The sequence below is a fragment of the Manis pentadactyla genome, chromosome 16, assembly GCF_030020395.1.
Source record: "Manis pentadactyla isolate mManPen7 chromosome 16, mManPen7.hap1, whole genome shotgun sequence".
Taxonomy (NCBI): Eukaryota; Metazoa; Chordata; class Mammalia; order Pholidota; family Manidae; genus Manis; species Manis pentadactyla.
Window position 1 is genome coordinate 57,554,614 of NC_080034.1, and position 15,958 is coordinate 57,570,571.

At 45.2% G+C, this 15,958-nt stretch overlaps 1 protein-coding gene across 2 annotated transcripts in view; it reads left to right on the plus strand.

Annotated features, from left to right (window-relative positions):
• NEDD9 (neural precursor cell expressed, developmentally down-regulated 9) overlaps positions 1 to 15,958 on the plus strand; it is a 162,916-nt gene that overhangs the window by 131,010 nt on the left and 15,948 nt on the right. For both annotated transcript variants that reach the window (XM_036888662.2, XM_036888661.2), the window contains one exon: positions 6,476 to 6,922. In XM_036888662.2, coding sequence (XP_036744557.2) covers positions 6,476 to 6,922 — 447 coding nt within the window. The remainder of the gene's footprint in view (positions 1 to 6,475; positions 6,923 to 15,958) is intronic.

Below are 15,958 nucleotides of genomic sequence, written 5' to 3' on the forward strand. Positions count from 1 at the left end.
GTTCAGAAATAGGACTAAAGATGAGGGGGGCCTCGCAGGATGCTGTTGCCTTTCTGTGGCTGCTTCAGGTCATATACCAAAAAGTGTGTCAGATTGCAGTCAACAGCTATTGCTGAGAAAAATCTCAGATGTGATATGGATCATATCTTCTAACTCCTGAACTTGAAAGCCTCATTTCTGCTACTTAACAATCTGCAGAGGATCCAGGTCTTAAAAAAATGCAACATGCCAGCTCCATCCGGTGAAAGAACACAGATGCAAACCAAATATTCCAAGAATCAAAATCCAGGGACTTGTAGATACTCATGTTTCCTGACTATGGCTGTTTCCTTCTTTTAGGAAACCCCATACCCCCCTATATCCTCAAGTAGATGGTGGGGGGAAACCAAAGCGGTTTGCCAGCCCTCAGACTGGAGCTGGGTTCTGTCAGCTGGCACAAAACCACAGGAGCCTTTCTTTCTCTTCTCCCCGTGTCCTGAGCCTGACCTTGACCATGCTCATCCCTCAGCTACCTCCTCTAGGACTGATTTCCTGGACACTGGCCATTTCCTTCTTCACTGTGTCTGTTTCTCAGGATCTGTCTGGTGTGTGTGTGTGTGTGTGCATGCGCACTCATGCATGCGCCCTGCCAGAGGCCAGGGCTAAAGTTCAGGGGGTTGGGTACAGGAAAGCCATGTTGTTGAGAACGTGGCTGCTCTGAGGCCCTGGCAGGAGCTCCTGCATGATAAATATAGAATGAAGTAAAAATAATAAAAGGAAGCCAGGGCCACTGACGATGCTCTCGATCCTCAGGGGGTAGCACATCAGCCGCTGTGTCTCATTTCTCTTCAAAGAGCAGCATGAATGGTCATGTTAATTACAAGTCGCACCTCTCTATTTGGAATAGCAGATAATTTACCTGGCAGAAGGCGTAAAAGCTTTCTTGACGTTTTGATAGCAGGGAGGCTGGGAGGGGGAAAGGTCGTTCCGCCCAGAGCTCTCTGTACCCACTGTTCTGGCTGGCCGGATGGTACTTTCTTTCCACTCCTCGGGCGTAGCTGGGGAACCAGGGACGGCAGAACTGAAACATTCTGGCCAAGTGGGAATGGTGCTCAGTCACCTGCCCCTAGATGTAGTTGGCTCTACGGAAGAGAGAAAAGGCTCATACAGAGACCATTGTATGGAACCGGGCTGGGCTGGTCAGCTCCTCTCGGCCTTCCTGTTTGCTCAGTGGTGTGGACACAAGATTCAGGCTCCCATCGACGTCATTATCCTGTTTTAATAGGGAGGGGCGGGCACTGTGCAGCTTGCTGTCCTCCCACACGCTCTGGTTGTGAGATTGCAGGATGTGGACATCTGTCTTTCTGGCCATCTGTCTTTCTGGCTCTGTTACTTCATCTTCCCAGGTCTTTCTGAGAATTTTAACAGAATATCTTCTTGACTTCTCTAGAAAACAATTTCACTGTCACTGTACAGAGCCTGGAAATCAGAGTCCAGAATCCATTTCAAATTAGTGAACATCTAATGAGTGTGTATTTTGTTTTTAGCCCCTGGGCTACAGTTCTGGAAATGCCAAAGGAATAAGACGGTTTCCCTGAACTTAAGTTCAGAGTCCTGGATGGGATCATGCAGCTCAAACTGCAGAAACTACTACCACAGACGACCAGAAAGGGAAATAACCAGATAGGTTTTGGTGAGATAACTATTCTGGTTATGGGCAGATGGGTTTTGAGATGGGAAGAGGTTGAGTGCAGGAAAACCAGTGGGGAAGCAGTTGCTGTGCTCCCGAAAAAAAGTTGAGGGCCTGACCTGCGCGTGGCTGTGAGGAAAGAGCAGCGGCCAAGACGATCAGGTTTTAGGTTGTGAAGACGCTCAGCAAACTCTGAGGCTCCTATCTTGGGCAGCCGTGTGCACACAGCTACCTAAGAGAAAGTAGGAGAAAGGGGGCTCTGCGCTTGTTGAGTTAGAGGTGAAGATTCCCTTAGACAACTGGAAATACAGCACAGGGAGCGGCAGTAGTACTGAGGCTGGAGCTCTGGGTCTTGGTGTCACCTGGCCCTTTTCATGTCATCAGCATGGCTGACATTTCCTGCAGAGAGTGAGAATATAGAGAAAAGTGCAAAGGTGAGATCTCTTTGGAACACGATCATTTAAGGGATGGGAAAAAAAGTGTTTTCAGTTGTGAAGGAGAAGGAAGATGAGTGGTCATGAGAATGAAAGAAATCGGTGCATCAGGAAGTGGAATAGTGGAAGTGAAGAGAGACTTCCAAGAAAAATGGAGGTGCACATCCATGCTAGCGGCTGCTACAATCAGGGCTCACTGAAATAGGGTTTATAACCCCAGACACAGATTTTCAATCCTGGTCAGAACCACAGCTTTTGTAGCACATATGCTTGACTTTATTAAATACTGTCCTAATCCTGGAGCTGCAGACATAGGCCTAAATTCTTGTCTCAGCAATATGAGCTTCTTCCTAGGTAACTTGGTAAATCATTAACTTCTTGAGCCTCATTTTTCTCCTGTGTAAAGTAAAAGAGTTGGACTGTCATTGTTTAAAGTTCCTCAGGCTTTCGAGTTCTGTGCCCCAATTGTTTGGGCGCCTTGCCAAGCTCTAGATGAAGCACTGCTGACTGCCAAGCTGGAGGCTAACCATCCAACTGGGTATAGAATTACAGAGCTCTCTTATCTCTCCTTGATTTGTTTCTGTGTTGACCTTCCCTGCCCTGGAGAGAAATGTCCCAGAGTGGGTGGGAGAAAGACTAAATCTTGAATAGACAAACTGCCTCTCCTGGGTTTTTTTTTTTCTAAGATATTCAGATAAATCACCTTTCTGACTTTGTGACCTGAAAGAGTCACACTTCTGCACTGCTGAGAGGGTCCCCCCCACCTCCTCCAGCCACAGGAATTAACTCCTGATTTGCCTATTTATGAGTTGTGTGAATGAGATGGCTTGTGTTCCTGTCAAACATAATTTGCTGTTAATTTTCCCACTGAACTCTTGCTCCCACACACCAAGGATTTTCAAAAGCCACACTCCTCACCCTTATTTTTTCCACTTTCTGATGCATTGTATTCTGCTAGAATCTAATGAGATTTATCCATGATTTGTGCAGGAATGTTATTATTATTATTTTGTCTCAGAAGGTCTGTTGAGTGCACCAATAGCTGATGTAGGCAAATATTCGACAAGAGGTTGCAGTGCCTGGAACTCGTTATTCATTTAGAGAAACATTGCTCTGCGATGCAGTTCTCCTGAAATGTAATCGTGAGCACAAGAAAGATTTTATGTGTATAAAAATATACAAAATAGCACCATTAGAATAGGATCAACCCTTGGTTGAGAATGGAGAGGAGGTGAAGCAGGTAGGGTGCCTAAGGCTAAGGTGCCATGCAGCAAATTGAATGGTAGAGTAGCTTCCTAAATTGCTTCCTAAGTTGCAGGCGCTGTTAGAGTGCTTGCCCAGAATGAAGCCACTCAGTCTCCCCCAGCAAACCAGTGAGGCTGCTATGCTCACTCTCATTTCACAGATGAAGAAGTTATGGCACGCAGGGGAGAGACAATCTGCCCAGGTCACACAGCAAGGACCCCAAGCCCCAGCGATCTATTTGTTCCATAGACATGACAAGGAGAATATTTATCTTCGGAACTTTACTATATAGTGGAACTGAGCGCAGTTAGGAGGACATTGAGTGGCAGAGCTAAGGTGTCTTAGAGTTCTGGAAAGAGGATTGAACCAATAGCCTGCAGTTCTGTTCCATCCCTGACATCAGCAGTGTGGCCCCCAGCAAATGATGAACTGGCCTCCCAGGACCTGTTTTGCTCATCAGTCAACCAGAGCAGTTGGGTCCAGTGCTATATAAAGGCCGTGATCTCCCGTTTGGGTGAGGGTTGGGTGTAGACATTGGCTCTCTGTAGCTGGCACAGATATTAAATAACTCTCTCCTACTCAGCCAAGCTGAAAACATCGGTCAGGCTGTAAGGCGTCAGGCAAGCCCTGGGTGCCACACTCTTTCTAAACCCTCATCTCTGGGCAGCAGGGAAGGCTGCTGGGAGACCACAGACAGCCGGTCAGGAGCGCTCACTCACGGCACTTCTGAGAGCAAGCACAACAGGCTCTGAGTGTTTCCCAGAGAAGCAGCTCCAGAGGCACATCTGAAAACATTAGCATCCTGCTCGCCAGGTGGAGGGAAGGTCATTGGATGGGAAACGAGAACATCCAGAACCCTGCTTGTACGGGGATTTCTGTCTGCCTCTAACCGAGCGCGGTCCAGGGCTCCACCTCAGCGCTCTGTGGAGCTGCGTGGCTCTGACCCGAGCCCAAGCACCTCGAGGTCATTCCTGCTGATCAGGACTGTAGCCCTCTGCCTTTCTGCTGTTTTCTGTTGCTCTCCTTCCCTTCTCTGCAGCCACGTGATTGCATAGCCTTCCACCCTCGGCTCCCGTGGGACTGGCCCTGGCCTGTCCCTTCTGATTTCATCTTGGGGCTTCCTTACCAGCTGTTCCCCATTGTTGCATGGGTCCCAGAGGAAGAGGCCGTGACCAGAGGGGTCAGCTCTCTCCTGGCTCTATCATCCCTTTACAACTCTGGTGGAGAGATTTCCTTCGGGTCATTTTAGAACAAAGGACCAGAACCTTTCCTTCTCTAACTCTCTGACTTTTAAATAACAGACCACCCAAAAGATGGAAGGAGAGAAATGGGAGATTTTAGGGTTATGACACACCCTTCAATGGTTCCTCTAGCCTGTATAGAATGCTGTATGATTTCACCTTTCTACTTGTGAGCTTTGAGTTGTTGGAAAGAGGTCAAAGCCACCTGGAATATAAATACTAAGTAAAACCTTCACCTGGAACACAAACCCTTCAGTTTCCTTTAGCTTCCCTGACTGCTCACCTGTCTACTTCATAGCCTTCCTGGCACTCAAAACTGTCCAGAACAAGGATCTCAACCTTATTTGTAAAGAGCACCACCAGGCCTCCTGGATACTCAACTCTGTGGCTGTATCTCCTTTCCTTAGGTCAAGCAGCTGCACTAAGAGGAGCTTGGTTAACAGAATGAAAGTAGGACCCTTTCCCAGCTACTGAATGGAGGGGAGACCCCTTACCTTGCACAGCCACTCCCCCTCCAGAGAGCCAGCAGACAGTGTTGCAGGACCTGTCATTGTGGGGCATTGTATGAGGAGATGATTACATATATGGCTAGGGACATTGTATGGGGAGAGGATTATGAATGTTAGTTATAAAGGAATGAAAAGCATGAAGCTGAAAGATCAAGTCCACATTTCTAGAAAAACAGGAGGCCAAAGTCCAAACAAATGCCCTAAAGTCCACGAAGATGTAAAGTCACAAACCGCCCACAAATGAGCATGATCACAATGACTCAAGCACATCCAGACATCACAGTGAAGCACTAGTGTGACCATGTGTAGACTTCTCAGTGCTTGCGATGAGTTTATGACACTCTCTGTGTACTGGGAGGAGCAGGCATGCCGTGATGGCTGCCATCGTGCTACGAAACAGTACTAACTGCAAGAAGTGAAGTCTTCGGAGCCTCTGAAAGGCTTCCAGGAATGTCAGCACGTACTGCCGCCCACTCTCTGCTGAATGCCTACTTTGGCTGTCTGCTTGGTACTGGATGTGCCAGACAGGCCTTCATACAAAGGGAGAAAGTGTTTTGGGTCCATGAAAGGGGAAGGCACAGCCTTTCCGATATGAATGGCGAGATTCACAAAGTAGGAAATAAAGAGACAGGGCGAGGAGGGGCTTTCAGGAAAGACATTATTACAGACCAAAAGTGAAAGAGACAACATCTGCCTATGTGTGCTAATTCTTTGTAACTCCCCGCCATCTAATCTGGAGATGCAGACAGACTACTGTAATACTATGCTCCGTGCTTGATTACCATGCAAAAAAATGCTTGCTTACAGATTCTCCCTGAATCTAAGGACCTCTGGATCAACTGAGAATAGGAATTTTTAAGCCCTGCCAAGGCATATAAAAGTGTACTTTTGTTTCTATTTTAACACCGAATATAAATGCCATTTGTACTTGTAGGTTACTTTGGATTTTCCTTGATGTTTTACCTCCAATATATAAAAAAAATTGAGAAATACCCATTGTAGTTCACTTAATATCCTGGAAGAGCTTATTCCTTCAGCTTGTTTTAAAAATGGAAGAAAAATGTTTTGTATAGTGAACCATTCTCTCTTGAACCACCATACTCATAATTCCTTGGCGTGGCACCGACCACTGGAGGAAAGAGCTCGTGTGGCATTCTGAACTTTTCCAAGGAGGCAGTCTGATGTCACTGGTGACAGACACAGTGTGTATGTATCTGTCTTTTGTCTGCAATGTCTGTTTTTCTCTTTACAGGCTATTGTTCAGAGTTATTCTTTTCTTCTTTCCAGGAAGTGTGCCTCTCTGAAGGAGCATGGGCCTTAGGTGTTAAGGGGACTGAGCTAATATTCTAACATGATTTCCCTCCGTTTCCTTCCCAGAATCTTATGGCAAGAGCCTTATACGACAATGTCCCAGAGTGTGCTGAGGAGCTGGCCTTCCGAAAGGGAGACATCCTAACTGTCATTGAGCAGAACACAGGGGGACTGGAGGGATGGTGGCTCTGCTCCTTACACGGTCGGCAAGGCATCGTCCCAGGGAACCGGGTGAAGCTTCTGATTGGCCCCGTGCAGGAGACCTCCTCCAATCAGGACCAGCCTACTTCTGGGCTGATGCACCAGGCCTTTGGCCACCAGAAGCTCTATCAAGTGCCAAACCCACAGGGTGCTCCTCGAGACGCCATCTACCAAGTTCCACCTTCCTACCAACATCAGGGAATTTACCAAGTACCCACTGGCCATGGTACCCAGGAACAAGATGTGTATCAAGTACCACCATCGGTGCAGAGAGGCATACTCGGGGCTAATGGTCCTCACTTAAGTAAAAAGGTGAGTGAGCAACTGACTGGATTTTTCTTCCTACTTATTTTTTTCCATTGCATTCAGAACAATAGAAATGTTCCCAAAATAAGAACTTGAAACTTCTAAGACATGCATCTGTCTTCCAGGAAGTAAGTATATCTAAATGCCCTCGCTCAGGCATTATTTTTGCATCATTTTTCCATTCACTTGTCAGCAAAACCTACTTGAATCCTCACCAAGTACAAGTATGATCCATAGCCATTAGAAGTTTCTGTGTCATTCCAAGTCATACTGGATCATTAAGTTGTTTCTTTCCATCTTTCTGCAAGGTCTGCCTTTAGACCTAGGTTTTGCACTCAAATTGTTTACAGTCTTTTCTATCTTTCCTTAAGTAGCACAAAGAACCAAATATTATACAAGTACAGTGATGCAGCAAGGACCCTCCTTTTGCCAAACACTGAATCATGACCCCATTTGGCCTGGCTGCACAAAGAACCCACCAGAAGTAGAGGGTGCACGGAAGCTGGGAGTGGGTCATGCTGACTGACGTGATCCAGAGACTTGTTAGCTTACAGTTTGACTTATTTAAAACATGTAGACACTAGTGAATTTAAAAAGGAGCCATCCTGTTTTCCTTCAAGCAATTCTTATAATAATGGCTGAGCTGATGGGTGAAAATACTGGAGCTAGGATACTTAGGACGGCATCATGTTAAGAAAAGGGAAGGGCCTCTTTGGCACTCTATGTGATTCCAAATGTCAGAACACTCTGAGGTAAATAGAAATTTGTTAATTGAATGAATGTTTAGCAGCTAGTATATTTTTGATGCTTGTGACACAGTGATGTAAACAGAGAGTAAATAAAGCCTTTGCAAGGCTTACATTGTAGTGAGGAGACATAAGCAAACACTGTACTGTAAGTGGGGGACACATTAATGTCAGTGAACTTAATGGGGAGTATTAGCCAACACCAAGATGATGCTTATGGGAGAATCACGAGGGAGGGATTTTCTGTTTCATTTTCTGGCAAATTTAAAAGATTAACAGTGGATCCTGTGAGGTTTGATATTAAGGAAGGACTAATTTAACAGAATAAGAAAAGATCCCAGAATTACAAGAGGAAAGATGCCAGAAGGTGCCAGAAAGGGCTTGTTGACCCTTAGGACACTTAGGACACTATGCTACATATGCATGTGCCCTGCCTCAAGAAAATCTAATACAAAGTCTGGATGTACAAACTCGGGTTCAGCGAGGGATTACCACAATGGAATCCTTGAAAAGGTGGTGGGAAGTTGGATTTTACTGTTGGATTCCTTAAATAACAAAAGTTCGAATGCATTTTCAAGTTACCTTTTATACAAAAAGTATGTTTCACAAAACACATCTTCAGAACATGTATTGCATGAGCCAAGTGTATGTACATGAGGAGGAATTCTTTAAGAAGTGGTGAACAGCTTTACAGCTTGTATGGCCCAGGACGTTGATCCCTGTCTAGAGACTATGCCGTGACCTTTCAAAGTCCTTCTTAGCCCAGGTATTTAAGATTCAAAGGGAAAGCCAAACCGGACCTCGATCTTCAGAGGGGAAAAAGGTATAGCTATAAATAAATAACTTCTCTCATTCTTTGTCCTGGTTGTTTGCACCTTAAAAATAGCTCTCCCTCCCCTGAGCTAGTATGAGGCAGACGGGGGAGGCCAGAACAGGAAATGCTTGGCTGAAGGGTGGCGGGGGGTCTAAACTTTCATCACAGTTTATTTTGGCAGAAGGTGACATGTTTTCCTTTTTAGACTCAACCTTTTTAGTTCCAAGTCTGAAAAGTCTAAAACTGCAGCCTTCCCATTTATTGGCTATAAACGTCCTGCAGACTTGCTTGTCAGCCCTCCATCTTTTTAAAGAGAGAGGCTTTGTGCCCACCCTTGCCCTGATGTTGGGGCGCTGGGGTTATTCCTGAGCACTTGAACTCAGTAGTTGGTTTGTTTGTTTATAATTCTAAAACCAGTGGAACATTTTGTGTTTAACAAAGCGTAGGTGATTCCTGTAGGAGGAAGTCAACTTCTGAAAAAGACCTCAGCCCTTACAGGGGATGCAGCCAGCCCTGGGGAGGCCTTCCCAGAGCTGGGGGCAGCAGCACCTTGACTGCCGAGCAGCTGGGGTCTGGTGGAGACATGACAAGGCTGGGAAAGGCAGGGGAGAATGGTCCCAGCTCTTCCCTGCCAAACGCCACATGCTCGGGCACTGCCCTGCCCTCGCCTTGAGAGTCATGGCAGGGCCTGTGGCCCCTCCAGGCTGCCTGCCTCCTTCCCGATCACTGGACCACCGGCTCACACCCCTTGGCAGTGGGTCTGCCCACTTCCTGCCCCCTTCCTTCCTAGTGAAGATGGCTTGGCCAATGAGAGGTGATTTTAACCTTGTAGGTGATAGCTGCCTTCAAGACTTCTATCAGCATCTCTCTTGATGCAGTGATCTCAGTGGGTGAAAATCATACAAATGACTTAAACCAAGGCCCCAAGAGTTAATCTCAGAGCAGTGGGGACCAGGTGGGGTTTGGCTTTGCTGTTAGGGTGGGTGGGGTAGAGGGCTCTCATCGGAGCAGTTTGACTGCCTTGCTAAATAGCCCCAGTCCTGTTTTGCTTTTGTATCACCCAATCGTAAAATGGTGGTGAGCCCTGAACTAGGACCCCTGGTAGTTTGAGTTGTGATCCTTAAAAGCTATTAAAGAAGAAAACAAGGAGGTGGTGGAATCTTGTTCTGCACCATCAAGGGTGCTTTTAAAATTGTAGAGAATGTAAGAATCACCTGAAGAGGTAAGGAAGGCCAGTTAAAATGCAGGTTCCCAGGCCTTCCCTGTTCCAAGCCCAGGGACTGGGAATACGCATTTTAGTGGCTCCTTGGATAGTTCTGGGGAAGCTGGTCCAGGACTGCACTTTGAGAAACACTGTGAAGGGACCAAGAAAGGGGGCTGGATATGCCCCAACCTGGCTGTGCCTTGAGACTTTCCATAGTTAAAGATTCCCTTGATGTTGCTACAGCCTGTGAGCTTCAGATGATTTATCCACCGCAGTACTTTTTCTACTAATGAATCACTGAGGGAAAAAAAAAAAGACAGTGAATTCTGCCTTCTGTCACTTCAGCTTTGCTCTGTGGGAAGCTCCAGCCCCTACCCACCTTCTTGCAACCCATCCCCAGTACACGACGTTCATCACTAAGTCAGCAGTTGAGAGCAAGAAAGATGATCATACAGTCCCCACCCTTTTACAAAACGAGCAGACAGCGTGAGAACTGTGAGGACAGCCTGGGCTTTGGTGCCAGGCTGGCTCCTGGGTCTGTTTCTTCATAGCTGTGTCCTTCAGCAAGTTGCTGGGCCTCCCAACGCCCTGGTCTCTCCATCTGTGAAATGGGAATAATCAGAACTACTGCACAGAGTTTAAGAATTAAATAAAACAATATAGAAAAAGGATCTGATGCAGGGCTTAGCATAGCAGGGGCTTAAAAATGTTAGTTCCTCTTGTCTTACTTTTCTTGACTTTCTCAGAGTCTATTTTGAACTGCAGCAGCCCTATTTGTGTTGCTTCCTATAACACTGAATATGCAAATACTTCATGTTCGGCACAGAGGCCATTCCTTTGAGTGTGTGGCTTCTCTTTGGTTCTGAAGAAACTTGCACGGAGTAGAGGAGAACTCCCCAAGTTATCTGGAAACCATACACACTGACTCCTTTACTTAATGTACTTGGTCTGCTTCGCTCTGGGCTTTGTGTGCAGGGCCGTTCCATCCGTTAGGCATTGTGGGCAGGATGCCCAGGGCCTACGTGAATGTTTGAGAGCCTGGATAAAAAAATAATTGGCTCTGAAATTCAGAACAGAAAATCTGCAGAATAGAAATTAATAAACATTTAGACAAGGGTGTAGGAAGCAACATAATGTCAACCTCATGAATTGTTACAGGTAAGACTCACAGCTATTTCATGACATTTGAAAGCAATTTCTAGGTTACAGTCTTCTTACTTTGCAAAGATGTCTAAATAACATGCCCTGTGATTGCCAAGAACTCACAGGCAATTCTACGTGAAATGAGTTACTTGTAGTCCAATCATTTGAAATGCTGAATTATATTTTTTTTAAAGTGTTCTCGAGTTTTTAAAAGTGAACATTCTACTTTATTTGGGAGGATGGTTTGGAGTAGAGCCTCTAAGCAACCAAAAATGTAAGGTCTATAGTGGTCTGAAATAGGCTCATTTCTCTGCCTCAGAGATCAGTAAAAATGCCACCTAACTTCATCCAGTTCATGCCTAGATCCAAAAGGGGAATTACATGTGTTTGCCTGATGATTATTTGGACCTGTCACTTGTGTGCTAAATGGTAGAATTAGATTTTCTTTGGGTTCTTTTGAAGATCAATTTGGGGCTACACTAGGAGCTCCACTGGGCCAGGCAGGGACCCTGGCTGATAGGAAGGTATCAACACACAGATAACAGCCTGTGTGCGAATGAACAAGGAAGAAGCAAAACACGAAGCATTTAATTTGAGTTGACCTTTAAGTAAACTGAAAAGTGACTCTAATCTTATCACCCATCCATCATCACACACCAGTTAAATCCCATCATCCAGCTCATTATGGTCTGTGATGACGTATGTCAGATTGTACATGGTAGTTTTCCTCCAGAAGGATTTTGGGGAATGTCACCATCTGTTTTCTGTAATTGTAACTATCTACACACAGCAAATGAGCATTCAAAGCATGACTGATACAAAGCTCATCTTGCATTTTTCCCAAGTAAGAGCAGAGATCAGCTAACTACCCCTGAAGAGAACTACACCTTTTCCGCTGAGGCAAATGAACTTCATTTGCATATGCTAGTATTTACCTCGAATGCCTTTCTTCCTCTAGTCTATGTGTGAACTCATATTCATGCTTTAAAACCCATTTCAATGTTCATCTCCCCTGTGAAGCTGTCTCTCCACACCTGGCAGTTTCCTCCCAACTCTATGGTCCCAATATATATTGTACATTTCATTTAATCTCAGAGGAGGAGCTCATGGGCTCTTCAAAACTGTAATGACCCACCATTATAACGTGTCAAATGGGCTAGCCTGGGGCAAATGCTGCTTGGGGGTGGCACTCAGAAAACTCAAGTAATAGTAAGATTTATCTAGACCCCATGACATCATCTTTAAAGACCATTTCCTACCTTCCAAAATGAGGCACAGCCACATGTTGGCAGGAAATGATTCAAAGATTTTAGCCAGGTCCTCCAGGCCCATTCCTGAAAGGTAACATAAGAACCAGAAATAGATTAACTACAGTGCTTGTACCTTCTTAGACAATGAGTCATGAATTACACACACACACCCAAAACCATTGGTTAAGGAACCAATGACTTCCCTTATTGGGATCTGAAGCCTTGTGAAATCTAGTTGCCCAGAGCAACACTCAGTTACCAGCCAGCTAACTGCTATATATTAGCAATATGATTTGTCTACCAACAAGTAAAAATAGATTTAGAGGAAGTGAAGGCTCCCAGAAAAGATAAATTCTGATGTCACTCCACTTTCCTTTGTTCCCTTCCTATATACGCACAGACACACACACATACACACTCTGAAAAGTACCAGGGAGAATCAGGGTTTGATGAGGCAGAGGTACCTCTGGTTTCCTTACTTACAAACTCAATAAAGTACAACCATACTTCAGAACTGTGCATTTCTATATAAAGATAATTATAATTTAAATGATATTTTTCTTCAATGCCTAGCTTGGAGGGGCTATGCAGGGATGTTAACTTTGTAATCTCTGCCCTCAAGAATGAATGTTAAATCTTACACGAAATGGGAGGTCCTTGAGCACTTCAAGGGCAGGACTTTATGAGCTCACGGAAAGTGGGGAGTATCTTTCCAGTGGACTCACCACGCCAGTGGAATGAGCAAACTAACACATCCTTAAAAATGAACAAAGGTTCTTTTTGTTTTGCTAATGCCAGGCCTTCAAACTCAGTCACAATCTGTTACAAAGCTCACAGGTAACGCATATTTCTAAGAGTGCATTAGTAACTCCTTATAAACCCACCCCAGAGCAAACAGGGGTAATCTTCCTTCCTTTTCCAATGATTTCATGCTGAGTGACTATGCTTATCAGAGTAAATAGGTCAGACGTCATGTGTGGTATGATGTCTGGCTAAGGATAATGCTCTATTTGTGAAGGAGAGAAAAGAAACATTTGTTTATTTGATTTGATGATAAAACTGAGACTTACTATTGGTGAACACATCTTTAAAAGCAGAATGAATACATTGTGGAAAATGCAGAACTAGATCATCAGAAATGCACTTGGTTCTAAATAGTGCCAGAAAGCTAGATGTCAAGGTACACTTCTTAGAGAGGTGAGCTGCTCCTGTTTAAGGAGTACTTGTGTGACTCACTGCTATGGGGTGTCTTCTTTAAAAGTTGTATGTAAACCAGTAACATCTAAAGAGTATTAAGGAGTCCTCTCTTTAAAGGGGCCCCACAGGAGATCAACTTTTAAGCAACAGCCTTGTAAGGTGTTCCTTACAACCTTCACTTTGCAGGGAAGGGACCTGAGGTCTGACAAGTAAGTTAACTTGCTGAAGAATGTGCCTCTAGTAAGAGGCAGGGCTGATATTTAAGCCCACATCTGTCTGACTCTGAAGCTAATGATTTTTATATCCCAGCTAGTGGTTGATGTTGCCAAGCCCTAAAATAAGAGGGCACAAATAGTCACTTCATTAGCAATTCCAGCTCACCAGGATCCTGGGCGCTAAAAAGCATCCTGGTGGCCAGGAAGAATTAAAGTCACTGCAGAAGGCTCCCACCTCAGATCGGGAGAGCAGGCTCAAGGCAGAGCGACTCGGAGTTAAGGAAGGTGGCGATTCCTGCCGACCAGCTGCACTGAAAAGCCTTGAGCAGGTCTCTGAAGTGACATAAGATCATGCTGCCACTGAGAACTTGGCTTTGTTGGCTTTCTCTGCCACTGTAAATACCATCTTTTCAAATGACTTCCGGTTGCTCCAAATGGATAACTTTGCTTAACCAGAGATAATTAAATCTCACAGAATGGGCATGCCAGTGAAAAGGGCACCCCGAAAAACATAAGATACCCAGATTTCAAATTTTGCTTCTCAGATAAGGGGATGCCTTTCTTTGGGAGTATTTTCTTGTGAAATTAAGAAAGTAGTACATTTCTAGTACATTTTCAATCTGTCTTGCTAGTGTAAACAACATCGAGAAAAGCGCTGCCGGACCCAGGCAACCAGGTTCACATTTACCTCTTTGTCATTAACTTTAGTTCCCTCAACTGTGAAATGAGGAGTAAGGCTGGATTATCTCAAATGGTCTTTGCTAAAATTTTATGATCCAGATATCTTTATCTGATTCTTTTCCAAAGTCACTTGAAAAGTTTAATAAAATGACCTGGCCTCAGATTCATAAGGAATAAAAAAAAAAAGGACACAAAGACACTCAGGCATTGATATGGATTTCCAGTTGAGCCCTAAATTTTGGCAATTTCCTCTTACCCATCCTTGAGGATCCAGTTCACCTTCTCACCTAGACACCTAGTCTCCCTTGGATGATAGAGCTGTGGCAGTAGAAAGCAAGGCACAGGTGGGAACACAGGAGGGAGGACCGGGGTTTGCAGAGCAAAGGAGGTCAGAGCTTATAGTCCTGTCTTGTCCTGTCCTGTCCGTGAGAACGCTTGCCGAGGGTGCTTTTAAAGCAGAACCCTCATCTCTGCTTTGCTACCAAGAGCTAAGAAAGTGCTTCATCCTGGAACTCGTTATTTTCCGCCCATTTTCCTCTACTCAATCCCCTCGGGTTTGGCAGAGGCTCTTGGTGGGTCTGGCATGCCTTGACGTGACAGCCCTACAGGAGCAATGGGTCGGCCCCCTTCAGGGCTGGAACCAAGTTCTGCCACGTGAGCCGTCTGCTTCATCAGCCGGCTCCTCTTTTCTCCCAAATAAGCCGTGACAGGTCTCCTGTTTAGGAGGAAATGACACCTGTCATTTGGGTCCAGAGATTCTCATCATTTGTCTCCTTTCCATCATCACATCCCCATTAAGGGTATTCTGTGGGCGTCTCTCTAAAATCCGTTTCACAGTCTAGATTTGGTGCTTAGTGTTCTGTTGAATTCATTTGGACATCAAAAGAACTAAGAGGCTTGTGCCTTTTATAGTTCTCAGGAAACATAATGAACATTTCGGCCCGAGGGATATAAAAATGGCTTTGCTGTACCCAGCTCTGTCACAGGCTGTATTCGGCTTTGTCCAGAGAAAGACTTCAATCACTTGAGGGGCCCAGACATCATTCCCATCGTGTTCATTCACGTTAAATGCTTCTAGCTTCTCTTTGGTGCTTGGTCACTCCATAACCTAAATATTGCTTTAGTACTTGCTGCACAAAGAGCTTCCTGAGAGCAGCAGGGGAGACGGGCTAGGGGCTTAACAAACCGGGCACTGTTTCCATTGAGTGGGTCACCGCCCAAATGCCGTGGCAAATGGAAGTGACCCAAGAGCTCCGCTCCACTTCTGAGCTTCCAGCTGAGACACTCATCTCATGTGGAAAAAAAGACCGGCCGGGATTGAGAGGGGCTAGCAGAAGGCTTCGTTTTAGCATGAAATCAGACATCAAATGTCCTTGAAGGAAAGTAAATCACTTCCCAACATTGGAGGGAGCGGGGAAACCTGGAGGAGCACAATGGAAGCTTCAGAAAGGGTTAACCAGGGACGTGGCCCATGAGGGTATATTTTTAAGGCCAGACTCAGTTTTCATTATATTGTTGCTATGCAAGTAATAAATGAGCTCACTGCTACACCCAGGCTGGGCAGAGGGAATTTACGGAGAATTAATAAATCCAATGTAGGCAACATGTGGCTTTTCCTCTGGTCATAGAAAAGCAACTAATAATCTCGGATTCTAAACAGACAAACCTCTGTAACTTGGCAGTTTCTGAAAATTGGATCTGAGTTCTTATGGTCAGGCAGGGATGACAGTGATGTTTCTTTTTCTGGGAGTTTTCTTCTGAGAGAAAGGGCCACCCAGTTCATGGGCTTTAA